The sequence below is a fragment of the Eumetopias jubatus genome, unplaced genomic scaffold, assembly GCF_037043125.1.
Source record: "Eumetopias jubatus isolate StellerSeaLion01/CBP00866 unplaced genomic scaffold, mEumJub1_p1.0 scaffold_1, whole genome shotgun sequence".
Classification (NCBI taxonomy): domain Eukaryota; kingdom Metazoa; phylum Chordata; class Mammalia; order Carnivora; family Otariidae; genus Eumetopias; species Eumetopias jubatus.
The window spans coordinates 185,317,180-185,343,589 of record NW_028274807.1 but is presented as its reverse complement, the minus strand read 5'-3'; the positions used below and the strand labels follow the sequence as shown (position 1 = coordinate 185,343,589).

At 41.7% G+C, this 26,410-nt stretch overlaps 1 protein-coding gene across 6 annotated transcripts in view; it reads right to left on the bottom strand.

Annotated features, from left to right (window-relative positions):
- Positions 1 to 416: 416 nt before the first annotated feature.
- Positions 417 to 26,410, bottom strand: part of MAGI1 (membrane associated guanylate kinase, WW and PDZ domain containing 1) — a 607,822-nt gene continuing 581,828 nt past the window's right edge. For 2 of the 6 annotated variants that reach the window (XM_028110472.2, XM_028110470.2), the window contains 10 exons: positions 24,971 to 25,062; positions 23,223 to 23,415; positions 20,571 to 20,864; positions 17,386 to 17,586; positions 9,336 to 9,429; positions 9,139 to 9,199; positions 8,041 to 8,184; positions 5,352 to 5,490; positions 3,225 to 3,313; positions 1,202 to 1,264 (listed from right to left, as the gene is read on the bottom strand). In XM_028110472.2, the coding sequence (XP_027966273.1) occupies positions 1,202 to 1,264; positions 3,225 to 3,313; positions 5,352 to 5,490; positions 8,041 to 8,184; positions 9,139 to 9,199; positions 9,336 to 9,429; positions 17,386 to 17,586; positions 20,571 to 20,864; positions 23,223 to 23,415; positions 24,971 to 25,062 (1,370 nt within the window). Of the gene's footprint in view, positions 1,265 to 3,224; positions 3,314 to 5,301; positions 5,491 to 8,040; positions 8,185 to 9,138; positions 9,200 to 9,335; positions 9,430 to 17,385; positions 17,590 to 20,570; positions 20,865 to 23,222; positions 23,416 to 24,970; positions 25,063 to 26,410 lie in introns of those variants that run through there. The other 4 variants (XM_028110471.2, XM_088027661.1, XM_028110469.2 and 1 more) reach the window with 4 other exon arrangements.

The following is a 26,410-nucleotide window of genomic DNA, read 5'->3' as shown; positions in this document are numbered from 1 at the left end:
TCAGCTTTTACAAATATAACTTTTGCCTTTTTGCTTTTTTTTTAAAGAAAAACTCCTAACTACAGTATAGCACTACATCACTACATAACAATCTACATCAAATTAATTAAACTTAATCAATAATTTCCCTTAGAGAAAATTCTGATCAACAGCCCTATTTAACCAGGAGAGAAAAAGATTGCCCCCCAAAAGGGAACAATTCTTGACAATTCTACAGTTTATGTAGAAACAAAATGTGTATCTCTTCGGGGCAGCATTTGGCAAATAATTTCCAAAAAAGTACGCATTTAAAAATACTTTCTTTAATATTATACATCAGGCACAACACTTTTCATATATATATTTTTTTCTTATAAGATTTCAAATGCATAAAATGTTTGTTGCTCTTCATAGGATCATCGGGTGTCAGACGCTTCACCAGGTAAGAAACTAAATTATTTCAGGTTTGTGACCTTCCTCTTAGAACCTTTGACACGGTAAAGGTTGGACTGTGCCTCAGCGTCTCAGATACTGAGGTCGGTACTACATTCTTTGTAAGGTCGCCTTCTCTGCTCGGGGGCGTGTCTGGAGCTTCGGCCGGCATCCGCTTTCGCACTGGGCTCTTCCCTTCCTCGGTGGCTCACTCGGTCCTCCTTGTTCCTCTTCTCCAGGGACGGCTCGCGCCTGCGCTCGGGGGACCGCGCCCGCCGGCGGTCGGTGGACTTGGCCCTCCGCTCTGGCGAGCTCCCCCTCCTGCGCTCTGGCGACCGTTTCTGATCCAAGAGTCTCTCGAGGGACCTCCTGCGATGGCTGGGCGAGCTGTCCCTTCGGCGGGTGGGCGAGCGCTCGCGTCTCCGCTCCGGAGAAAGCTCCCGCCTCTTCTCGTGCTTCTCCCTTCTCTCCAAAGTGGTGTCCGCGCTGCGGGTGCCTTCTCTGCGCTTCTCCGGGGACCTCCTCTTGGGGCCGTTGGTCACCATCCGCTCCGGGGGCGCCTCTCTCCATCCCTCCGGTGCCCGGTCCTTGGGTCGGCAAGCCCCACTGTCGGGTTTTCTAGAAGTTCCATTCCATGTGTGATGCTCATTGGGTTGTCTGCTATACTCTCTGCTGCCTTTTGGGTCTTTCCCGTGTGCCCGCTTTTCCCCATGCTGTGATGATTTGTGAAGATCGGGTGGGTAACTGGACTCCAATGATGGATGCGGTCGGCGGTCGGGGGGCGCGGCCCTCACTTCCGGAACCCCTTGTGCACCGGCGGCGGCGGCGGGGCCGTGCCGGTCGCTGCTGGGGTCTGCCAGGAAAGAAAGGAGAGCCACAGTTTGGTATCGAGGGCCTTCGGCTCCTGTCCCCACTCCCACGCCTGAGATCTCATTAGTCACAACAAGCAAACAACTGTTAAAGCAGTCAGAATCAAAGCCGACTGAATCCTGGTTAAGTCTAACTGCAACTAGTGAAGGTTAAAAACTTAGTACTTGTGGCTTTCTGCATCTAGCTGCTCATGGCTACACCCCAGACATAGATCATTAAGGAACTTACAGCATCAGTCACGATTTTAGTCTTTAAAGGCACAACCCAAACAGTGTATCTAGTGGTATCGGAAAGTCCCCACCTTAACTACCTCTTGCTCTTCTTTCCCACCCATCAAGCCTTCTCCCCTGCCCACCCTTCTTCCCGCCCAGGCCCCCATGAGAGAAAACATTCTTTTCTTTAAAGAATCCTTAATTTAATTTGCTTAAAAGTAATCTAGGTTATTGACCTGGAGGGGGATGAGGGAAACTTTCTGGGGGTCTGGGGGATGTAAAAGAGTCTATATTTTGATCTGGGTGATTAAAATGGGTGTTTATAGAGGTTAAAAAAAAAAAAAGCCTGAGCTGTACACTCAGGTTTTAAGCATTTTATGCAAAGTACATTTCTATTTTAAAACACTTTTCTTAAAAACAACAACAACAAACAAACTCCAGGGTGGTGGGCAAAGGGGATTATAGAGGCAACATGGCCAGATGTGGATGACTGCCAAATGTGACATGTATGTGAGGGTCCATTAAACATCCTCTCTACCTTTGTGAATTTTATTCAACACTTTTCTCTAGTTTTGGGTAAGTTTAAGAAACTGTTTTCAAAACGTGGCGTTTCCTGACAAAAGGGAGTGGGAGAGAGGTTGTCAGGGGCATGTCTGACATTACACGGGGTTCAGATACAGCCTTTCAGAGACAATTTTCCTTATGCTACACAAGGTCGCCCTAACTGCATCCAGGAGCTGAGGACTCACTGCACTGCTTCTTACAACATCAAGATATCTATAGATTTAAAAGCAGAGCAGCCCATGGTGGGGGGGGGTCCTATTTATTATTAAACTATTTGAAATGACATGGCCAATGTTTTAAGTAGCACCCTGACATTATGAGAGCGCTTTTCAAAGCAGGGATGCTCTTGCTGCAGCTAAGCCCAGTCAGTTAGACACGTTACACGATTCCCGGCAAGACACCTGAAATGATGTGCTGCCGAGTGAACCAGGGTGACAGTCACAGAGATGAAGGAATCACAGGAACTCTTTAAGGATCTTTCATGAGGCAACAAGGTCAACATTAAACAATCTGTTTCATGAATGATCTCCCAAAACCCAGGGTGGGGTTTTAATAAAAACAGGAAGATAGCCTAGAGCAGGGTTTGTAAACTTTCTGTAAAGGGCCAAAGAGTAAACATTTCTGGCTTTGCCAGCTGTGTAGTTTGTGAGAGGTACTTAACTGGAGAAGAGTGTAAAAGCAGCTGTAGACAATTCATAAAAGAAATGGGCGTGGTCATGTGCCAATAAAACTTTACTAAGAAAAACAGGCTGCAGACAAGATTTGGCCCATGGGCTGTAGTTTCCCAAAGGAGAGCGAGGTAGGACATGTCACCTTTCTGTCTATCAAAGCCTTACCGACCTAGGGGAGGGCTCTGTGATGGGAGGTTTGCTCTTTCTGAATGCTGGGTCCTAGAATTAACACAAACAGGAGCTTACAAAGTCGTTTTAAGCTTTGGGTAAGGATAGGTGCTTAGATCGCTCTCACAAACCTAACCTCGGGGTTTCTTACACCTACTTTTAAGATAAGGGACAGGAAGATTTCAGTAGGGTCGGTGGTGTACTTACAATTCAAAGAACGCAGGGTGTTCAGAATGAATTGCCAAACATATCAAAATAGAACTAAGCAGAAGCAATGAGGAAATTAGGCCACAGCACAGAAACACCTAGTATTGATTGAGCTACAAACCGTAGTTTGATTATGGCCCATAAGGTAGAAGCAAGCCTCCCCGAGCTTTTCATTTCTCATACATGCAGCGAGATTAGGAGGTATCATCGCTGTAGAAGGGAAGGGCCCAGCACCAAGAACAGTCAGAGAGAAAGAGAAAGAGAGAAAGAGAAAAGTTGAACATTTAGATTCCCTATAACAAAGAGGAAAGAAAAAAAAATCTGCATTTGTTAACATAGGGCAAAGAGAGTTTATTTGTCCAGTTAGACAATCTAAGGCAAAACTCAAATAAGGCTGCAGAGACCGCAATCAGAACAGTGACATTTTTTAGACAGCCATATAAGGTGACTCAAGAACCCAGACAATGGATGCACCCTTTTTTCTTTTTTTTTTCAAACAACTGGAACAATGACAAGCTGGCCTAGGAGAGCATTAACAATAAACAACAAAGGACCGAAGTTCCCTCCCTCCCCCACCCTTGAAGACCGCGGCAGTTAAATTAAGTACAAAAAACTCATTACAAAAATAGCCTCACAGAGAAGCAGGTTCCAATCAAGTCAGAAAAATATTGGAACTTAACATATTATAACCCATTTGTGACTCTAATCGATAGAATTAGAGAGATTCAGTCCAAGTGACACAGGGACACATTACAGCAGCACAACTCTGGCATGTTCAAGCCTTCTTGGAAAAAGCGAGTATTTAAAGGATCTTTATTTTTAGCCCAAAGAACATTTGTTAGTGCTGGATTTTCATCCTCAGTGCAACAGACATAGGTTTTGAGAAGGTACACAGGTTACTGACGATGATTCTCAAATGAAATATCACATCCAACAGAAGCATAGGGGAGACAGAAAAGGGAGACAATGTTACACAGTTTCAGTGGCATTGATACACCTATGGTCAGAGATTCAGTACAGTGCACAGCTGTGGCATCTCAACATCAAAACACCTCCCCTGTGGTTGCCATGTCTAAAGGGGCCTCATCTGATGGCCTCCATCCCCCCACCTCGGGCCCCTTGTATTTTACACCTGTATATGAGTGTCCAACACCTGGGAAGGCTGTCCTTTAAAGGGGTTATCCTTCTCTGTGAGCTGCATCTGAATTAAGGATCTCATCAAGCCCAAAATGCAACTGGGAATTATGCAGAATGACTTTCAGAAAAGAGTGATAACAGATCAATCCCTAATAAAGGGGACCAACGTATATGGGGACCATTCAATCACAGTTTCTATAGAAACTTCTGTAGACCTTTGGTTGGGAAGAAAAGCCCTACATCTAGGGCATAGCTTTTTTTTTTTTCTTTTTAAATTTTAAACAAGACTCTCAAATGAATAGGACATAATCATTTAATATACAATATTTTGCCATCAGAAGACTACGCTAGGTAAAGATCATTGCTGTTTACTCAAATCATGTCTACACATATGACAAAGGAACTCTATGTATAACCTGGCTTTCCCCATAGGAAAGGTATAGTAACATGTTTCCCTCATGATGAGCACTGGGAATCTATTTCATCCTTTTTCATCTAAAAACATATGGCTAATATATCAACAGTTTTGTTTGTCTTATAGTAGTGGGCTCAGGTGGTCTGACTGGGGAGAGGGACCAGCAAGGGGGATATGCAGAAGTGTCATATACAGAGCATAAAGGAGGTGAGCAAGGCCCCCAAATCATCTCAAAAATTTCACACCTCTTATGTAAAAACATCAAGGAATCAAAAAAAAAAGAAAAAAATAAAGGAGAATTGTGCCTCAACATATCATTCAGGAAACCTGCTTTCCTGCTTCTGAAAAGGAGTATAGTCAGTTTGTGCTAACAATTGGATCTGAGAAACAGTTTGGCACAGTTCCAACAAACATTCCTTTGCTCTTGGTTGGACTAGACAAAATGTTCTCTCTGCTTATCAGAAAGGGGGCTATGGAGATCTTGTCTTAGGCCACGCCCCGGTCCACATAAGCAAGCAAAAGGATGAAATGTGTAGAGATTTCAGAACAAGCGAGGCAAATAATCACATGGTGCGAAAGGCTGGTGAGACACTGGTGAATAGGGGGAAAACAAAAAGACTTTCCTGCTGCAGTTCTGGAGACAAATTCATGGAGTCATGCCAGGGAAGGAAGGAAGGTTTTCATAGTTTGACCCACCATATTCTGGTACTGAGCCGTCTCCCCGCTTCAGAAACAGACGCACCCTGCGGCCGCCATTCTTAATCAGTTCTATAGCCCGAGAATGCTTCATGTTTTTGGTGGTCTCGCCATTGATCTCTAAAATTTCATCACCAATCTGCCAAAGCAAGAGACAAGAGTGATAATGTCACAAAGGGTCTGACCAGCTATCAAGGTGCTTTATGCTTTAAAATTCTTTCATTGAGTGATTTACTGTTTATTGAGTATATTCCAGAAAATCTCTTGTTGCTTAGGATTCAGCAGGTAAGGAAACAAAAAAAATTCCTGCCCTCATGGAGATGACATGCTAATGGAAGACAATTAACAACAAAATTAGAGACATACGTGTATGTTGGAAAGTGTTAAGTGCTAAGGGAAAAAAAGATGAAGCAGTAAAGGGAATATTAATTGTTCAGGAAAAGAAGATGTGGTAGGCAGTTTCTAGGATGCCTCCCCCACCCCGTCAATCCTTTCCTCCCTACATTCATATCCTGTGTAATCTCCCTCCCTTCAAATGTGGGCTGGAATTAGTGACCTGCTTCTGGCAAATGGGAAGGGATGTCAGCTCAAAGATAAGGTTACAAAATAATTTTGGCTTCTGTCTTATGTGCCCCTCTTTTATTGTCTCATTTGTTCACTCTGATGCATGTGGTGAGCTGCCCCACAGAGTTCATGATAAGGAAATGAGGGAGAGCTAGGCCCAACTGCCCAAGAGGCAACGAATCCTGCCAACAACCCTGTGAGTGAGCTTAGAAGCAAATGCTTCCCCAGGTGAGCTTTCTTTCTTTTTTTTTTTTTTTAAGATTTTACTTATTTGTCAGAGAGAGAGAGAAAGAGAGAATGAGCAGGGGGAACAGCAGGCAGAGGGAGAACAGGCTCCCCGCCGAGCAAGGAGCCCGATGCGGGACTTGATCCCAGGACCCTGGGATCACGACCCGAGCCAAAGGCAGTCGTCCAACCGACTGAGCCACCCAGGTGTCCCTCCCCGGGTGAGTTTTCTGATGAGACCACAACCCTGACTGATACACAGATGTGGCATTTACTATGTGTCAGCTACTATTATAGGGCACTGGAGATAAAATACGCTCAGGGAGCTTATTTTCCAGAAGGCAGAAAAGGAAAAGCACTGGCTTTGGAGATTAAAGCCTTAAATTTGAGTCCTGTCACTTATTAGCTAACTAATCTTGCTCAAATCCTTTAACTTCCTGGAACTCACTTTCTCATCCATAAAAGGGGATGTTAACAACCCATCCCTACCAAGGTGTGAGGACCAAATTGGATAAGACACGTAAATGTGTCCTGTGAACTATACAGCATAATACGAAATAGCATGATAATGACAGTTCGTTCAATCAGAAACTTTTTTCAGTAAGCAAGGACATGGAAAAGCATACCCCATGTGTTTAAAATTTAAACAAAAGCCGTATATAGTGTCTCTATTCCTATGTGCACAAATTGTACATATATATGCACAAAAGAATATACAAGAAATTGGTAATATGGTTTGACTTTAGAAACTATATTTTAAAATATGTACCACTTTTCACTAATTTTCTATAGCCATTTTCATGGTCTACTTTCTCAACTAAAAAAAACCCACTCATTAAAAATTCAATCTGGGGGCGCCTGGGTGGCTCAGTCGATTAAGTGTCTGACTCTCAATTTCAGCTCAGGTCATGATCTCAGGGTCACGGGAATCAAGCCCTGTGTTGGGCTCCGTGCTCAGCAGAGAGTCTGCTTGAGATTCTCTCCCTCTGCCCCTCCCCAGCTCTTTCTCTCTCAATAAATAGATAGATAGATAGATAAATCTTTTTTAAAAATTCAATCTGAAAAAACTTAAAAAGCAATATTATGCCTTACATACAAATATTAAGTTCCCTACCCTTGGTCACTATTTTATCCCCTCTTTGCTCTGGACCAATTCCATGTGCTTTTTTCCTTTCTTGTTCTGGCTGTCTTGATTTTTTTCTTTTGTAGCAAATTGCTCCCTATGCATATGCCTCAATCTAAGTGACTTCTCTATAATGACATGATTTTTTTTTTTTAAACCACCTGATCCCCCCAGGGAAGTGACATATGCATGCATAGTAACAGATATGAGATATCTAAACAGAACAGAGTGATCTTTTTGGCATTTGTATATTTGAAATTTGCAGGTTCGACTACTACAGAGCAACCAGGAATATTCATGCCATGGAGCTGCTGGCCCTTTGCTGGGGCAGAGCTGACCTGCTCCTGAGGCTCAGGTAACACAGCTGGTGACTAGCTGGAGACTGAATGGAGCTCATCACCCAGAACCTACAGGACTACACGCCTTCCCTGCTCTGTAAGCATCCTGGTATACCTAGGATTTCTTGTGAGGTGATGTGCCTGCCTTATGAGATTAAGTATAAGAACTATGGGACTGGGATTGAGAAAGTATTTATTTCAATAAATTTGTAAGTCATTTCAATCCTTCATTCCACCCTGAAGAGTTAAAAGGGCTCACCTAACTTGAGCAGCTACCACCAACTATGCTTTAGGGAGAGATTTACGGAGTGGGAGTCGTGCATTTAGTGTCCTGAAAACAGTAGAAAATGCAGTTCTCAGGAACAAGAAGGTTCTAGCTGCGTCATGTCAAAAAGTCACTGCAGATGACTTATTTGTCCAGACCCGTCTTCCTACTTACCCTCATCTTTCCACACCTTTCTGCTGGACCATCCTCTGCTAAGCGCAAAACATAGAGGTCCATGTTATATTCTCGGCCCCCTCGAAGACTAAAGCCAAATCCCTTGGCTCCTCTTTCCAGTTCCACAGTGTAAAAATCTTGCTCCTATTTAAAAAAACCAAAATGTAATCATTTGGGGGTGAGCATATATCTGCCCATATTTCTTCCCACCTCTTTCCAAATATTCTCTGTCATGGTGATTTGACAAAAAGGCATGGTCTCTATCCTTCTCTTGGTGATTCTCAATTGTTTATTAATATTCATTCATCTTAGAAGTTTGCAGATGCAGAATCTGAAAACATTCATGAGAGTGCCTGTAGCCTGCACCTCAACATGGATATATTAAAATTTAATCAGGGAGGCCACAGATTGTATTTGTGGCAGGGAAAGTCATTACACAATACCATCCTGCACAGTGCTGAATGTTCACCCTCCGTGCCCCACGCCTGGAAAACGGCAGCAGAGTCTATCACTAGGACACCAACAACGACCTCCTCACATCTGGGGAGTGGCTGCTACCCTGGCTGAGAAGCATGAATGGATTGCTGAAGGCTCTAAGAAGGCCAGTCAAAATGAACCTGCTCAACCATATTTGCTTTTCCCATATTTGCTTCACCTGCATGTTTGTGCATCCCCTATTCCTACCCTGTGGGACGGGCAGTTAGCTCTATGGGTCTCACCTGAAATTCACAAGGCTGAGAAACACCTTAACAAAAAAAGACATTTTCTTGGCATAAACACAGTTATGAATACCGTGAGTAGATATTAGCAATTTTGCTCTTTCTCTGATGGCCAGTCCCTGAGACAATTATGGTTTTTTTTTATTTTGTTTGTTTTTTCCCACCTAAAAAGGATATCTAGGAATATTTTTCAAAGGTAGTAAAATAAAATGTCATTTCCTAGACAATTAAATTTGAGTACATATTTAGTACATCCTCTCACAAAAGGTTATTTATTTTAATTGAGGGTATCTTATAAAAGATATCTCATAAAAACAGCTTCAGAAAGTTGGAAGGAAATGTACAAAGTAAACAGAGAAAAAAGAAGAATGGCTCTCACCTGTGCTGCCTGGGGTGCTTTGAACTCAAACTGAGATTCTGGCTTTGGTTTGGTGGTATTCCTGCCAAAGTGAGAGAAATAAATGTAAAAGCAAACCATGGGGAAATAGGAAAAAAAGAATCAAGGATGAGTATCATCAGGCCAGGAGTTAATTTTTTCCCTTAAACCTAACAAAAGCAACTAAAGCAATGTCTGACCTGGTCTCCTGGGCCCCTTGCTGAGAAGGGGTGTGTGTGGTGGTGATGGTGGCAATCTTCTCTGCATTGGTCAGCAAAGTAGCATTTGAAGACTCTGCAGGGAGAGACAGAGCATAACAGAATGAGGGCCCTGGAGAAGAGATCATCAAACCAGGAGGGATGCAGAAGTGCCATATATGAATGACAAGTCTAGTTTCTCTGTCACTGTTTGAAGCAATTCTGACATGAACTTCTAAACTACGAAGACTTAAAAGAATCATTCTAAGATCTTCTGTGATATGAGGCACGTATGTCCCCATTACCCTCCTCCCAAATGATATCCCCACAGATGAACTAAAGAGTTTGCCCCACAACATGCTACTCTAGAATTGTAGCCAAGGGAGGAGGAGGTGTCTCTCCCCCTCTCCCTCCCTCCCTGACACTTAAAAATGGCAGTCCCGTGTCAAAACATTGCACACCGGTGCTGCTCTTCTCCCCAGAATGTTACAGACTAATGTTTCCTGCAATTTACCAGCAATATTTAGTGAGTCTGCTTGATTTCCTCAGGTGAATATTAAAATCAGAAGTGTGCTAACATCTTGTTAACTACACGCACACACATCTACCTTCTTCCCCATTGCTTTTAATGAAAAACAACTGAAAATGTGGAGTTCTTCACAGATCTCCTCTAGTATCACTGAGGAAAGATTAATTTCTAAACTTGCATTAGTTAGAGCCAGAGTTTATAAACATAAGTTGTGTAAATTATGAAGCCACCCTAATGTAATGAGCATGCCCTATAGACTGCATACCAACATGCATATATTAAAATATAATCACTTATATAGTAATGGTTATATAGTCTTTTACTAATTATTTCTCCATTAAGATCAAGGCAGATAGCAAGCAGCTATGAGGAAGTTGCTCTTTTAGTATTTATTTTTTAGGTCGACTATTTGGAACTTGGCATATATTTTCTCATCAAGAAAATACTAAATATGGTCATTAGGTTCTAAGAATTAGCCTATGAATGCCTATTTAATTCATAGTGTGCAATGAAGTCTGTAAGTTTCTAGGAGTCCTGTGGTTCAGAGTAGGCATCCTAATGCCTGCAGATTACATATATACATCCATAATGTATAACAAAGTTTCTATGGGAAAATGTGTTAAGTAGTCTCACCTGGGATACCTGGACTACATCTCTTCTCCACTGTAGTCCTGGGTGACAGGGCATCCCAGAAATGCCAATTACTTGTGGTCTTCCATTTTAATTTCCTAAGGATATTATTTCAGCTTGGGTCTGGCTTCCTATTATTTTATTTCATTACACAGTTAAAATCACAGGCTTGAGATCCAATCCCCCTTCCCCTACTCGTTAGCTGTATGCCTTATTTCCCTCATCTGATAGAAGGGGATGATAACATAACTCTGTTCTTTGATGAAAGTATATGGAAAGCTTGGGGGTGGGGGGATGGGTTAGTCTGGTGATGGGTATTAAAGAGGGCACATACTGCATGGAGCATTGGGTCATGGAACACTACATCAAAAACTAATGATGTAATGTATGGTAATTAACATAATAAAAAAACACAAAAAAAATTATATGGAAAGCCTAGTACAGTACCTGACATACAGTAAGCACCCAATACACCTTTATTGTAGCTATGGCCCTTGCTACCACTTCTACTTTTGATTTATTATCATGGGAACTTAAACTCTCTGCAAAATGGGAAAGTTGGAATTATGATTTTAACAGTCTATATTCCACCTATAAAGCCCATGATGCTGAGAGCTAAGGCACAAGTTTAAGAAGAAAATGTAACTAGATCAAGTAAACTATAAAGTGAATCCAATTCATCTTTAGGACAAGTTTCCCATTGTCTGTTTAAACCTACAGATTCTGAGGGAGAAGAACCTGTGGTCAATTAAGGATGAGAAATAATGGGTGAAATAGAGGGAAGTGTTTTTGTGTATCTGTATTTTGTTTTGCCTCTGAGCGTCCTCAGAGCCTTTACTATGCCAATATACCTTGCAATCCCCTGAGCAGGGGAGGTGGTGCTTCTCAAGCTTCACGGGAGGCAGCTTAGCATAAAGTCCTACTAGGAGGTCAGATTCCAGGCTCAGAATGTCTGGCTATGTGCACCCCCCAGCTCTGCAATTTCCTGGCTGGGACTTATGCAAAGTCACTTAAACTTTCTATGAGTCAGTTTTCTCTTCTGTACATGCGGGACAACAGGAGTATCTAAGAAAATTCATGTAAAGATTATCTGAGAGCAAAGTGTTTGGGATAGTGCCTGGCACATAAAAACCATACAAAAGATGATTAGCACATTTTTTATTGGGAGCATGTGTTGATTACTGTTATCACAATATTAAAACCATATTATTAGTACATTTTTATGGGTGTAGTTAACTGGCACAACCAAGTTGATAAATCTATGTGATTTTCCATAAAGTACACCCACTGTGTCAGAACAATGGACTAAGAGACTGCACTGCCTATCGATATGATTCACCAGAATTTTCATCAACCCATGTATTGGTCCTTTAAAAAAAATTCATATTGCTCACTGTAATTAATTTTATGGAGACTCTCTGGGAAATCACAAGATTGTTCGGGCCATGGGGAAATCATAATCAGGATACCAAAAAGAACGTTTCCTTATAATTAAAGTGATTATAATTACTGAATTGTGCAGGAGTTCCCCTTTCGAGTTCTTGTGTGTTTTTGGTAGCCAGGGTTTTTCAAGGCAAATCAGATCTCATTCTGAAATTTTTTTTTTTTTTTAATTTCTGCGCTTCCATGATTTGATGAGATATGACAGATAATCACTCAATACACATATAAATAGAATTCTTTTATTGATCTGCCTCCTATCCTTCATTTGCTATTTTCTGCATATTTATACGCAAATCTGTTTTGCATTGAAGATTAACTTTAAGCATTTAAAAAATTAACATTTTTATGCAAATGATTATTTGAGCTCACTGAATTTTCCTCCTATCGCTGTATTTCTTAATCTATGAACAACCACCGTTTCTTGATTATTTACAAAGTGCCAAGCTTGATCCACATGCACTATTTAATTCTTCCAACTCGATGAAATTGGTGCAATTATTCTCCCATTTTACAGATGGAGACATTTAGGCTAAGGAAAGGCAGGTAACATGTCCAAAGTCATCCAGAGTCTTATTTCCATTTACAAGGGAATTATGTGTTGGTATCAAGGAAATCATACCTAATTGGTATGTTCCTTTCAAATAAGCAGTGCCTTTATTTTACTACATAAATACCACCAACTATCATAGCTTAATTAAAAAGCAAAATACCCTGCTCTGACTCTAGATTTCATGAGCCATCTTCTAAGCACTTAAATAATTTTCAGCATACCCTGGATTTCCAGGATGCTTTCTAAATATCAATAAAGTTATACTTATTTTATTAAACTTTTAAGTCTTCATTTAGAATTAAACCAAGACTTTTTGTGTTGAAATTCTCTCTAGCTTTTTATAAAATACAGAGATGAAGGCCATTATCACAAATCTGTAGCTCCATCCTAAAATAAAACTTGCCTCATATAACAAGGGCCTGATAAAAGAGCCTACTCCAGCACAGTATTATGAATGAATGTCAATGTATGTGACTTTTAAAACTCAAAGATAGATGGACAGATTAGCTATTTTTATGATAAATTCCAGAAAGTATCCTACATCCTTTATTAAACAGTGTTTACACCAACTTTAGCTCTCCCAGAGGAATGAAAATGAGTATTACTACACTTTCCATAGCAATCGTGTCTCAAGCAAAGCCTATCCTGGCTCTCAAGGTACTGTCACGGTGTGGGGCTAAATCGGGGCACTAACTTCTGACAGGAACTTCTACCCTGGGTTTCAATAGCTCCCTGACAAGTGATCACAATTCCAACCTAGCCCTCATGTTAATACCTTTAGCATCCCTTACGGAATCCACACTACAAAGCCAAACAAATGAACAGAGGATACAATCATTCCTTTCATAAATATTTGAATACATAAACACACATGTAATAAATATCTAAAGGAAATGTTTGAAAATTTGAATGCCATAAATATTCGAAACTTTGGGAGACTTAAAACGTGTTATGGTTGCAACCCTGTTCCTTTGGCCCTATCCCTTTGCTATAGCTGTCATATCCACAGAGCCTTCTATTAAGATACTTATGCTATTCTATGCCTTTGCCAAGGAAATGGCAATGTCTGGGTTGCCATGCCCTTACCTACTATATAACAAATACTTTGAATCAGAGTGATCTGAAGAACAAATTTAAGACTTAAGTAATTTATTAAGTTTATGAGTATTTTCATTATCTAGAACTTGACTCATACTGACGGTTCTGTGTCAGTTTGAATAAGCCAAGGGTCTGCCCTTTCTGATTAAAGTCTCATTCCCACCCAGATTTCACAGACTATTTCTATAGAAGGCAAGTGGTAGGAAACATGTGTGTCTGACCTGTCAAATTTCAAGTTCAGATTCAGTATGTTCATCTATTCTCTGGGCCTTTCTGTGCTGCCCTTACGTATTTATTATGCTTTGCCCATATCTCATAGGAGAAAATGTTCTGCCCCCCACTGCACCTCCCACTCTAGTCCCAAAGACAGTAAAAGCAGAGATGGAGAGGACCCCCTGATCGAGGCCTGTCCAAGACCTGTGAAGGCAGGCCTTCTAGGAACAGAGTAAGCCAAATAAAGGAAAGTCATGTTTCCTGGTCTTGGTTGAAGGAAGCTAATGGGGAGACAGGGAGGGCACAGAAAAATGGAGAAGCAGAGTTAGGGAAAGTACAGAGATAAGTAAGTTGGAAAAAGTACCAGGTGAGCAATGACAAGAAAAAAGAATCAGGCAGCAGGAGCTAGGGAAACAAGTGGATCCGGAGTGGGTTCCGAGCACTGCCCAAAAAAGAGCACGTTTTCCCATCTCCTTGAAGTGCCTGCCAGGGTTTCTGACAACAGTACTCTGGATAACATGGGTTTCTAAGAACTTCAGTCTCCTCACAAGGACCACAACACAAACACTGTCTTGGGCTACTTGATGAATTAACCATTCGTGTGAAAGGTTTGAAGGAGAGCAGAGGTCCCTAACATACACTCCCTTTTATTCTACAGTTCTCCACGTCTAACACACCTTCGCAGACAGCAAGTGATCTGCCATGTGTCTCTCTTCATCAGACCTTCATTAATGGCCACTCTGTCTAGGTGTTTGCAAACTTCTCTTGGGTTGTTCCAACAGTTCTCCAGAAATCCGACTCCCCTGCATCAATTTTAATTTCCAAGATGGCCATTTTTGGCCCCATTAAAAAGATAAGCATCAGAAATCCACCCTCTGTCAGAACTGATTTCCTTTACCTGGCTTCCAAAATTTACAAAGTAATTGATGAAGAGTCTTATTATCATGGCAATGAACGGCTGCAGTACCTTGGGATGAAATCACATCCTGGGCAGCACATCGGTCCTCAACTACATTGAATTAGCTGTCATGTTTACTTTCTTCTAGTCAAGCGAGTATGTGGTGTGTCTACCTGAATTTTATATTTTCTAAGTACTGAAATTTAAAAAAAATTGCCTTTTTATTGACAACTGCTACTGGGTAATTCACCTTGCACTGCATATTTTGGTGTTCAGATTTTCTAAAACTTTTCCATTGCACTTTATTAAATTAAGTCAATACCTAGTATGTGCACAGTAGCATAAGTTGGATTCTGCATATTTGTATCTTTCCTGATTTCAAACTCTTTTTCTAAGCCCTTCCCTCAAGGAATACATTCTTTCCTTCCTTCCATCTTTGGACATTATCCTTCCCACACTAAGACTGACCGATATAGACAAAGCAAATTCAATGCCTGTGTTGCCTTCTTCTGGATTAGTTTTTTGAAATCTCTTTACAGCATGTAGATAGATGTGTCTAAATTTATATACTACATTTGGCTCTCTCAACCACTTCTCACTTAATTTTTCTGGCTTCCTTCATCCTTTCCATTAGGAACCTATGTTCTATCATCCTGTGACCACATTCCTAAATTGTAATTTGCCTTTCAGAGTGGTGAGCTGGTGGAATGGACTCCAAACCACATGGTAAATTACTAACCATGCATCTGAGGTAGGGTGAAGTAGACCAGCAATCAAGGAGCTCTTTTTTCCTCCACATTTGGTATGGGGTATTTTGGCTCAGAGAAAATTCTCTGGTTTTGGAACCGACAATTTTCAAGTATTTATTGTTTGGTTTACGATTTATTTTTTTTCTGAGAGGCACAGTTTATACCACTTGAATTTGAAACGAATAGGGATCACTTTCTAAACAATTATAAAAAATACTCATTTGATGAATTATTTTCAGATAAAATCTCTGATTTTATTTTACGATCAAGGCCATAGAATTTTTTTTAAAGATTTTATTTATTTATTTGAGGGACTCAAAAGAGCAAGCACGAGCAAGGCGGAGGAGCAGAGGGAGAGGGAGGAGCCGACTCCCTGCCGGGCAGGGAGCCTGATGCGGGGCTCCATCCCAGGACTCTGGGATCATGACCTGAGCTGAAGGCAGATGCTTAACGACTGAGCCACCCAGGCGCCCCAAGGACATAGAATTTTTATCACACTATCTCGTTAAACCACATTTTCTTCTTGAGAAATACTGACTTTGAGAATACGTATTTTATTTTATAACATGTATAGTTATAACAAACAAAAAAGACATTGAAACATTTGAGACAAGTATCACTTTCCTCCCAAAGGCAAAGTCTGCTTAACATGAAGTCAGTATTCAGGACTTAATTCTCTGAAGAATCTATACTTAGTGACATCAGTGTATCAACTTCATTTTTATTAAATATGAATAATGAGTGGGGCGCCTGGGTGGCTCGCTCGGTTAAGCATCAGCTCTTGATTTTGGCTCAGGTCATGATCTCAGGATCGTGAGATCAGATCCTGTTTCAGCTCCGTGCTCAGCGCAGTCTACTCAGGATTCTCATTCTCCCTCTCCTTTGGACCCCTGCTCCTCCCATGCACTTTTGCACTCGCTCCCTCTAAAATAAATAAATCTTAAAAAAGATATGAATAACGGATATTGATATTTTCTGCTGTATAACTTTACATTGTGGGGGGCTATCCGGTATACTGTAGGATGTTTGGAAGCATCCCTGGCCTTTACCCACTAAATGCCATTAGCACCCACCCCAGACAAGGCCAAATGTCCCCTAGGGGGCAGAATCACCAATGGTGTAAAAGAAACAAGATTTGAATTTAACCAAATAATCAAGCAAACTAACAAAAAAGAACAGGCCTAGTTTAATGTAGATATAACCTATCAAAAAAGAGGTTTTATTCTTTCTCCAACCACATGCAAAAATTAGACAAACCAAGTAAGCACAAACCCTAAGGATCTCTTTATTCAACAGAAACCTTTCATATATTCACTTATTCTGGAAAAAAAAGAAGTATTGGCTCTGAATTGTCATTGTGTAGGTTTTGTGATGTTACCATATCATAGTTAAATTTTAGTTTAAAAATTTGATTTGATTTGATTAATTTAATTTCATTTTAAGTAGGCTCCACACCCAAGGTAAGGCTTGAACTCATGATCCTGAGATCAAGAGTCGCATGCTCTACTGACTGAGCCAGTCAGGCACCCATCATACAGTTAAATTTTAGTGATTTAAAAAAAAAAATCTTTAATCATTTCCAGATAGAACATCAGAGGATCTTATACCACCTGTGTATTCGAACCACTCTATCATTGTAAGGACAAGGGTACCAAAACCCAAATAAAATGCGGAAAGTTAAGATTTTCTGTAATGTTTGTATCTGCAGCAAGACAGGGTCACAGGGAAAGAGGATTAGGTAAAGGGGAGGGGGAGGTAAGGGTTGGTAAGGACGGCTTACATCCATAGGATGGGTATGCTCGGTTACGGATGGGTAAGCCTGCCTCTAAAGCAACATTCTTCAGTGACATGGATCCTGATGAGAGGGAGACAGAGAAAGAGAGAGAGAGAGAGACCCAGGAAGAGCTCGGGAGAGAATGAGAGACACAAGAGTTATACTTTACCATCCCCAGGAATGATGCGGAGGGTAACTGTGTTTCCTGCTTCCTTGATTAGGTTGACAATGTCTGAATGGGACTTGTTGGTGATGGAACATCCATTCACTGCCAGGATCCGGTCTCCCACTTTCAGCTTGCCACATCGGTCAGCAGGACTCCCCTCAATAATCCGACCTATTTTGTGAGGCATAGCCACACATGCATTGCCTGCTTTGATATTGAGGTTTTTGTTTTTGTTTTTTTTTAAGTTACGTGGGAATATAGCGAAGGGAGGAGAAAAAGGGTTGAAAAGGGAAAGAGAAGGTTAAGTGTTAATTAAGTAAAGCATTAAGCAAATGTTATTAAAGGAGAGCTCTGTGCCGATGGTCAAAACATTGGCAACACTCAGGGCCTGTCGGGGTGGGGGGGGCCGCTCCTCGCTGCACTCCCTGCCCCCCTTCCAAATGTGGGGAAAACCCCAGCTTCCCTCCTTCGATCGCTGACACAATTTGTGATAGCTGGCAACTTCAGAGGTTCTCAACAGCCCAAAAATAACTCGCCGTTGGCTTATTTTGGGTCTGCGAATATGAAGCCCAGAGCTGGGGTGGATGTTCTTCCACATTCTGTGTTCGCGTCCCTTCATTTTTGCCAGATGCTGTTCAAGCTTCTGCCAATGTTTTGTTCTTTCTCCAGAAAAAAGAATCACTAGGCGTCTGGTGAGGCGGGAGAGTCTGCTACCGCCAAAATTCCCTCTGAAAACACCTAATGAACAAGCACTTAGTCTTGCTGCCTTCTCTCCAGAAGGATGAAAGCTTTAGGAAAAAGGCATAATTACAAGAGCCAAAAAAGCCACCCAACCTTGACCCCTATTTTTCCTTTTATGACCTTTGTTCCTGATTCAGCCTATTGCCTATGCTTTCAGGGTAAGGCCCCGGTGGCTCATTAGCTCTGAAATCCTCCTCCTTTCTCACAAAAAAATCCCCTCAAAGGACTCTGAAAACCTGGGATCTACTTAGGCTAAGGGCAGTGATCCAAAGCCAGGTTCAAATCCTTCCTCAGCCCTTTGGAAACTCTGATCGTTTCCTTCCTCATGATCAGTTACTGCACATCTACAATAAGAAAACCAGGAAAGGTGCATGTGAAGAGGAAAGCTTTTTGTGTACTTTGAGGCACTCACCCCATGTCACGACCACGAGTACTGCTAACTCCTAGAGAGGGGTGGGAGATTGGCTTTCAGTCCTGACATAGGGTCTGCAGCTAAATGCATATTTACCTATTCTGAGAATTCATCTTTCTGAGGACTGTGAAGCTAGTTAGGCAGGTGAGTCGCCTTTTGGAGAGGGTGATAAAATGAACGTGGGAGACAATGAAACTGAATAGGCGATTCTGTCATAATTTGGACCTTGAGGATAAAATGTGGGAAGACATTACAATTTCTTTGAATTTTGGCATATTTGCCTGAGTGTTTATCATTGCATGTAAGGTCAAGGCCACAGAATCTTTAAAAAGGAAGCAAACGGTCTTTTGGAACCCAAAAGGCAGGTCTGTTAGACTTCCATACTCAAATTCAAGGTCCAGATTAAGTTTAGCCCCTCTCCATGGACAACTCACATGAGAAAGGTGTCAAACAGCAGGTGTGAGGAAAGCTCTGCACAGCTGGAAACAGAAGTCTCATGCAAGGTATTAGGGAAAGTTGAATTTGTTTATTGTAAGAAGAGCCAGAGGAAAACAAAGACCAAATTGTAAGAAGACGTTCAGTATTCATTAAATAACACATAGCCTCCCACCTGACATATCTATCTCATTGTAAAAAGTGAAACTGACAATTCTGAAATCCTGAGAACATCAGGAGGTGCATAGGGACAATCAAATTGTAGATCTGAAGAAAGCAATGGGAATTCTTCCTCCCTTTGCCTTTCTTTAGATTTTTAAATTAAGCAGAAAAGTCCCCCGAATCAATTTTCAAATAAAACCCCAAAAACCTTGCCTTGGCGTCCAGTCATCCATTCATGACATGCTGTGATAACTTTATTAATGTAGCTCCCAAAAGCACTGTTAGTAACGGGCATTTGTTACTGCAGCCACACATGCATAGACCTGACTGACTCAGTCTCCTAATGAACAGACCTCAGGGGAAATGGCTTTAGCAGGAAGCAAGGTACAAAGGTAAAGGGAGTTCTACCGGATCAGAAAGCTGAAGGGATGGAGCACCTCGCCTGATCTTAGCAAGCAGTGACCTGGGCCACACACAGGTCATTGGACTCTTGTGGACAAGTCATTTGGGGATAGAAATGTATAAATTTCAAAGCCTGCATAGCCCTTCCCCATCTCCCCTCCTATTCTGTATTAATGAACAAATGTGCTTGGGGGATTAATAGGTGACTTTTTAATCTAATGAAGAAGATGGATCATATTTGGAGTACATTTTTATAATCCATTCTAACAGGAAACAGATTCACAGATTACTAGGTTCTTGGAATCACATGGGTCCTGTTTGTCTCTGCTAGTATACCCATCAGTTAACCTTCTGAGAAGGTGACAATTGGATTTCTCCATACTCTGCTGAAACCCCCAACATCCAGATGAGACGGGAAAATCAGCCCTGCTGGGATTCAAGGACCGTGAAGACAAATGGCTCTGAACTCAGATCTTAACTAGATTCTTAAGCAGACAATGGTAAAAACATTATTTAACATTTAAAAATTTCCGATGGGGTTAGGGTAGAGAAAGGACACAGACAAACTGGACCGGGCACTTCACATGATCATGTTTACTCTTTACACTTGTATTGTTCCCTAGGCATTTTTACCACCATAAGCTTATTCCAAAACCTCCTCCACCTGGTGAGGCTTCTGCTATTCTTGATATCCTAAGGACCTCACAAATGCATTCTTTGCCAAGGATTGCTCACTCTACACTGTCAAGGGGTCGCTCATCAAATTTCATGCAAATTCCATTTATGCTCGAAGTTGTATGCATGTGAACACGCATTCTGCATGGAAGCTGAAAGATTAAAAAAAAAAAAATTCCAACCTTCAGGAAGGGAAAAGCTACCGAACACACTCTCCATCCCCAATTAAGACTGTAATTACCTGCGGCGAAAAGCATGAAGGCATTTCTGTTACTGAGAATTTGGTCATCTTGCCCTTGCAACACAACACGCTCGCCACCGGCGTCAGGGGAAGGTGCGGGGGAGCGGACGGGACACTCACCGAAAGTCGTGCCGGCCTCGGGCCTGCTCACTGAGGACACGATGACGAAGCCGAAGCCCTCGTTCTCACCGCGCCGGATCTCCACGTCGTAGGGCTGCACTGCTGTGCTGACCACACCGCTGCCGCCGCCGCCGCCGCTCCCGATCCCGCTGGTGCTGCCGCTGCCCGAGCTCACCGTGTTCAGGGAGTTCTGGCTGCCCTGCGGGGTGCGCTTCTCCTCGGTCAGCGACGCCGGCTGGTTGCTACTGTGATGGGAGGAGGCCGGCGACGGCACCTCATTCTCGGCTTTGGGGGCTGCAGGAGGGAGAGAGAGAGAGAGAGAGAGAGAGAGAGAGAGAGAGAGAAAGAGACGGAGGCCCGGCTCAGCCAGCCCCCTGCTCGGCGCCCCCGCTGCTGGCGCCACAGTGTGCAACGAGACCCCAGCCCCTTGTCCCGCACGTAGCTCCTGTCCCGAAGCTCCTGCCAGGAGCCCACAGGAGACACCCCAGGGGACAAAAGCCTACTGAATATGGGCATCCGCTCTCAGGCTCCATACGGCTGCAAGGGGGGCCCCTCCGAACTGCCTCCCGCGCAGGAATCACAGGAACGTGAGCAGAAGCGCAAGTGTGGTCCACACCCGCAAGGACTCCCACTTTTACCGCAGGGACCTAAGCGCACGTTCACCTTGTCATTACCCTCAAGAATCACACTTCTGCTCAGCTTGCCAAGCAGCGTTGCTTTCCCTTTTTCCATCAGGCCGGACTGTGCACGTTGACTTTACCATTAAAGTTACCCTATTGTGGGATTCTTGACAACACCTGTCAGAGGTATACTTAGTTTCTCTTCCTACTTTCCAGATGTCATTGTCTACTCTGATCACACTCCTGGGTATGTCAGCCTTCCTCAGAGTTCCAGCTTTATTGCTTCAGTAGGTGAGAGGATAAAGCACACCAAAATTGCCAAAATAATAAGCAGGAGTGACCCAGGTTTGATGCTACAAACAAAATGCGTGTTCAGGTTTTGCATAAGACATTTATTCTCGAAGTTCTCCCTTCATATATTTCTTTTCATTGTGGTAAAATATATATATAATATCAAATTTACCGTCTTAACCATTTTTAAGTGTATAGTTCAGTGGCATTAAGTCCAATCACAGCAACATGCAACCATCACCACCATCCATCTCCAGAACCTCTTCATTTTCCAAAATTGAAGCTCTGTACCCATTAAACACTAAGGAACCATTTTTCCCTCCCCCAACCCCTGGCAACCACCGTTCGGCTTTCTGTCTCTATGAATCGGACTACTCTTGGTCTGTCATATAAGTGGATTCATACCATGTTTGCCCTTTTGTGACCAGCTTATTGTACTCAGTCTAATGTCTCTTATAGATTTAACATGTCTTTGGCTCAGAGCTATAACCCCCAAATATTTAATATTTAAAAAATAAATCTGGAACAAACAAAAATCACATTGCTCTATTATTTTTATTTGGGTCAGTAAAATTGAACGTTTTCATCCCTTCTCAAAAGCCATTTCTAACTGACTGCTACTGACTGCACGGAGTACCATTTTAAGAAATATTCTGAGGCCATCAGTGAGCTCTCTGGGCATAATCCATGACTGATTAACACCATTTTCCACAGTTTCAATAAGGTAGGATTCTCACACTGGATTCTGATATCTTAATTCTATAATTAATTAATTATATAATCCATGTAAGTGAGTTATACAATTTTTTTTAACAAAGGGCCAGTTAATTTCACTTGGTAAGTGCTGAAGAAAAGATAATATTTCATGTCATATTTCTTCAGTAATTCAAGTGATATAACAATCTGCTTTTTCTGCATTCTGTCTTGACTATTTCAAGGTGGGGGCTGCAGACAGTGAACATCCCATGTGGTGTGTGCTTTCAAGACGTTGGTGAGTGAATGGGAAGGAGACAGTTACACAACGAGCCGTCTCAAAATGGGAGATTCTGATACAAAAGTAAACCATGACTCACAAAAAAGGCAAGGGAGGAATGCCAAAATTGGAAGGGAGTTGGAAGAAGGAGGGAATTTCTGAGGGTTTCACAGGGAAGGTTTTATTTGAGTTGAGCCGGAAAGGGTTTGTATGTTTTGAGAATTCAAGTACTTTAAAGCTTACAGGCAGGAGAAAGGAGTCAACGATGGCCAAGAACTGGCCAGATCCACGACGTTCTTACAGAGAAAACAAACCTTGGCTTCTCACCTATGACAAGCAGCAACACTAGAGTAAGGCATCACTAACTTTTTTATGAGCTTATTTGGCAGCACAAAACTAATTTTTGTTCTTGTACCTTGAAGCTACGGCGTTCCTGCCTTTTATAATGACCTCTTTTGTTGAGAATTAACATCAAGTGAAGAGGTGACTAAGTTCTGGTTGGCACAGAGATGAGGAGAGGGAGTATATGTTCAACTAGTCCTCTTCTAGAAGGTTTTGCTGAACGTGCATGAATGGCACATTAAAGTACTGTTGAATGACAGTAGTTTTGCTGGAGTTGAGAGAAGGAAACCATCTGGAAAGTCTGAGCTTAATCACATTTGCGAAGATTTGCTAAAATAGATGCTTGAGGAGGCAGACACAGGAAGGGCGCCTTTTCTGTGCATAAAGTGACAAAGCACTGTCTAAAGGGATAAATGAAAAACATACCTGCAAACACCACTTTACGCCGCACCGTGAGGTTGACGTGGCCTTGCTTGGCAGCTTGTTGCATAAGCTGGACCACAAGCTGGTGTGATTTTCCAATTACCGGTGTCCCATCCACACAGATTAATTCATCCCCAGACCTCAGGCGGCCATCCGTATCAGCAGCACCCAGCGGTACAATGTGACCGATATAAATCTGTTGAGTAATTGGATGATGGATGAAACGATGACCTTTTGGTTTACTATTATACCGATGGCCTTCACATTTCTGAGAACAATTCATTTCATTCATTCATGTCTGCATCCATGCCATAAACATTTATTGAGCACCCACCAGGTACCAGGCCATTGTGATAGGTGCTACAGTAATTCTTAAATGGTGGAAAAGCAGCTATTCCTTTTTTTTTTAAGTTATCTCTACACCTAATGTGGGGCTCTAACTCACGACCCCGAGAACAAGAGTTGCATGTTCTTCTGACTGAGCCAGCCAGGAGTCCCAAAAGTAACTATTTCTTGCTTGGTTCCTTGACCTTTATCTGAGAACTCACTTTTTACCCTTTGTAGAAATACATCACTTTACTCCTTCATTTGCAAAATCTTTTCTCCTTCTCTGTTTACCTCAGAACCCTCCTTCTAGGAAACTCTGGAAATTATAATAGTAATACTAATTTTCTTTAAAGGTCCAGCTCTATGCCTAGCAATAGGGAATGCACAAAAAATACTGCTCAATGAGGCAATGAATCATGCAAAGTCTGGTTTGAGATCCCATTTCCGTACTTTTAGCAGCTGCATGTAGAGCAGTCTTTATATTTAGTGTCTTGTTACATTTACCGTTCATTAAACCTGAGCGAAAATATTTGTGCTTTCCTTGCCTCCTCACTAGATAAAAATGCTGTAACTACCTTTAGATGGTATTTACAGTTTACAAAGAACTTTGACAAAAGAATGATTAAGAATGTGGACCCTGAAGTCAGACCCTTTCAGTCCCTCCACTTACTAGTGCTATGATCTTGGGCAAGTGAAATTAACCCTTCTGTGTCTTGGATAATTTGAAAAATGGGCATAAATTCTGGGATTTGAGGGAGAAATGAGAAAATGTATGTTAAAAGCCATTAGCATGGGGTCTGGGCACATAGTAAGTGCTTAATAAATAACAGCTATTTTTTATTAAGAGAAGTTAACAGTATTTATCTTTAGTTCTCTTTTCTCCTTTCAAAACATTCTTACGACATTATACAAATTTGTTCTAAAGGTGAGGAGGGAACTGAGGACCAGGGAGGTTTGAGGTCTCCTGACTCTTGTTCAGGGCTCTTTCTCTACTTTTGTAAAGACAGCAGTCCTGCCTCCTCTGATCTTTCATGTCTCGTCAAGAGCTCTCCGTGCACTAGCTATATACAAAGCCCACTCCCTGCTGGCCAATTTAATAGATTTGGCCGGAAGGATAACGACATTGCTTCATTAGTTGATGCCTATTATTTTGCTTTTTGTTTTCATTTTCTTTGATGCGGAGCTCCAGGTGCTGGAGCTGCCACTTTTTATAAACATGAATGCAAACTTTAAAGAAGGGAATGAGTCTCTTCTTCAAGACAAAAGGAGCTCCGCAAAACCCAGCGAATAACCCACATTGCTTGAAATGAAACAGTCTGTGTTGCACATGGCTGGACTCAAATCTCGGTGACTTGTCACTGTCGCCAATTTGCTTTGATATCTTAGAAAACAGCACTGGGAGAAGAGGTAGACAAGAGACTCACAGGTTCCCCTGGTTCATTTCCACCCAGAATCCTAAATCCAAATCCAGTCTCTTTTCTCCAGAGGAAGATGTCCTGTTCTTGGTAGTCTGGAACTGCGGAGAAGAAAGAAGGAAGAGGGAGGTGATTTCTCTGCTAAAAGGAATCATACCATTGAGGTGAACACAGAGGAGCAATCCTGATGGTGCCTGAGCAGATGACAGCATTCCAACAGAGAAGGAAGCAAAATAATCTGGATGGATAAAATAACAGAGGACACTAGGCAGAAACAAACAGTAGGACCGGTCACCGAGCCCTAAGTTTTTTCAAAGGACTCATCACTGTTTGATAATTACTAATCAAGCCCCAGCCATTATCCCGGACTAAGCCAGAAGTCGGTGTTGACCACTGTCCTTGGTATTGTTGCCAGAGAAATTAAGTAAATTAAAATCAGCACGTGCTGGACCACAAAGTGAGTGTCCACGTCTCAGGAGGGAGCTCATGCTGAGTCACCGTGACCGTCGAAACAGAAGCTCCCTCTTAGGATTTAGAAGCCCTGATAACTCATTTGATGTTATACCAAGTAGAGGATGAAAGAAAACAGCTTGAGTTAAAGAGTTTTCAGTTTTTTAAAAAATGTCACTTTTTTCTCCCGTAATCAAGATCGGCAAACCAATAATTTGATTTTGTTAGATCATTTTTGCCAGAAGTTACTCCTGGGCATCCTAATATTTCCAGTTTTCAAAGTTTATTATAATTTCAGTCATATTACCAAAAAGGAGCCAGCCTTCCATATTCTCAACATGAATGGTGACTACAAAAACGTTCAATGTCAATTTTCCGTATTTTCTTACTTTATCACTGGAATGACTGCTTTGCTCCAGATTCTGCCTATCATATTTTAAAATTGTAAGTATTAACTTATTATCCAATAACTTGATATTTTACTCTTAGTAATGGCCTGAGCTTTAAAATAAAAACATTTATTAGAAGAAAAATCATTTCTATAAGATGATGTTCACTATACCTGAAATTTACCTGAAATTGTCCTATGTACCACTCTGTTGCTTAACTAAGGTAATAAAAAAGTTACTTCTATTTAGTTCCTCTTTAGTATTTTAACTTGTACAAGAGACTGTTTTATGGTCTTTAAAATGACACATCTTTTATTTAAAGAAAAAAAATGGCTTAGTGGCAGTGAATCCTAAAGGAGATTTTCAAATACTGTTCTACATACTTTCTGGTTTATTTAATTAATTGGGTTCGGGATTGAAGCAGTGTGTAGGCCTAAGAGTTTAGTTCTCATCTTCTTCCATTTTGTACAGAGGTAGGGAAGAAGAAGGCGGTTGTTTAGATTTCAAGTTGGCAAGAGTGACTCACCCACTACCTTCAAATGTACGGTGTATGAATACGCTGAGAGAGAAGAAACTAAATGAACAGGTAAGCACAAGTCAGAGAAGTTTG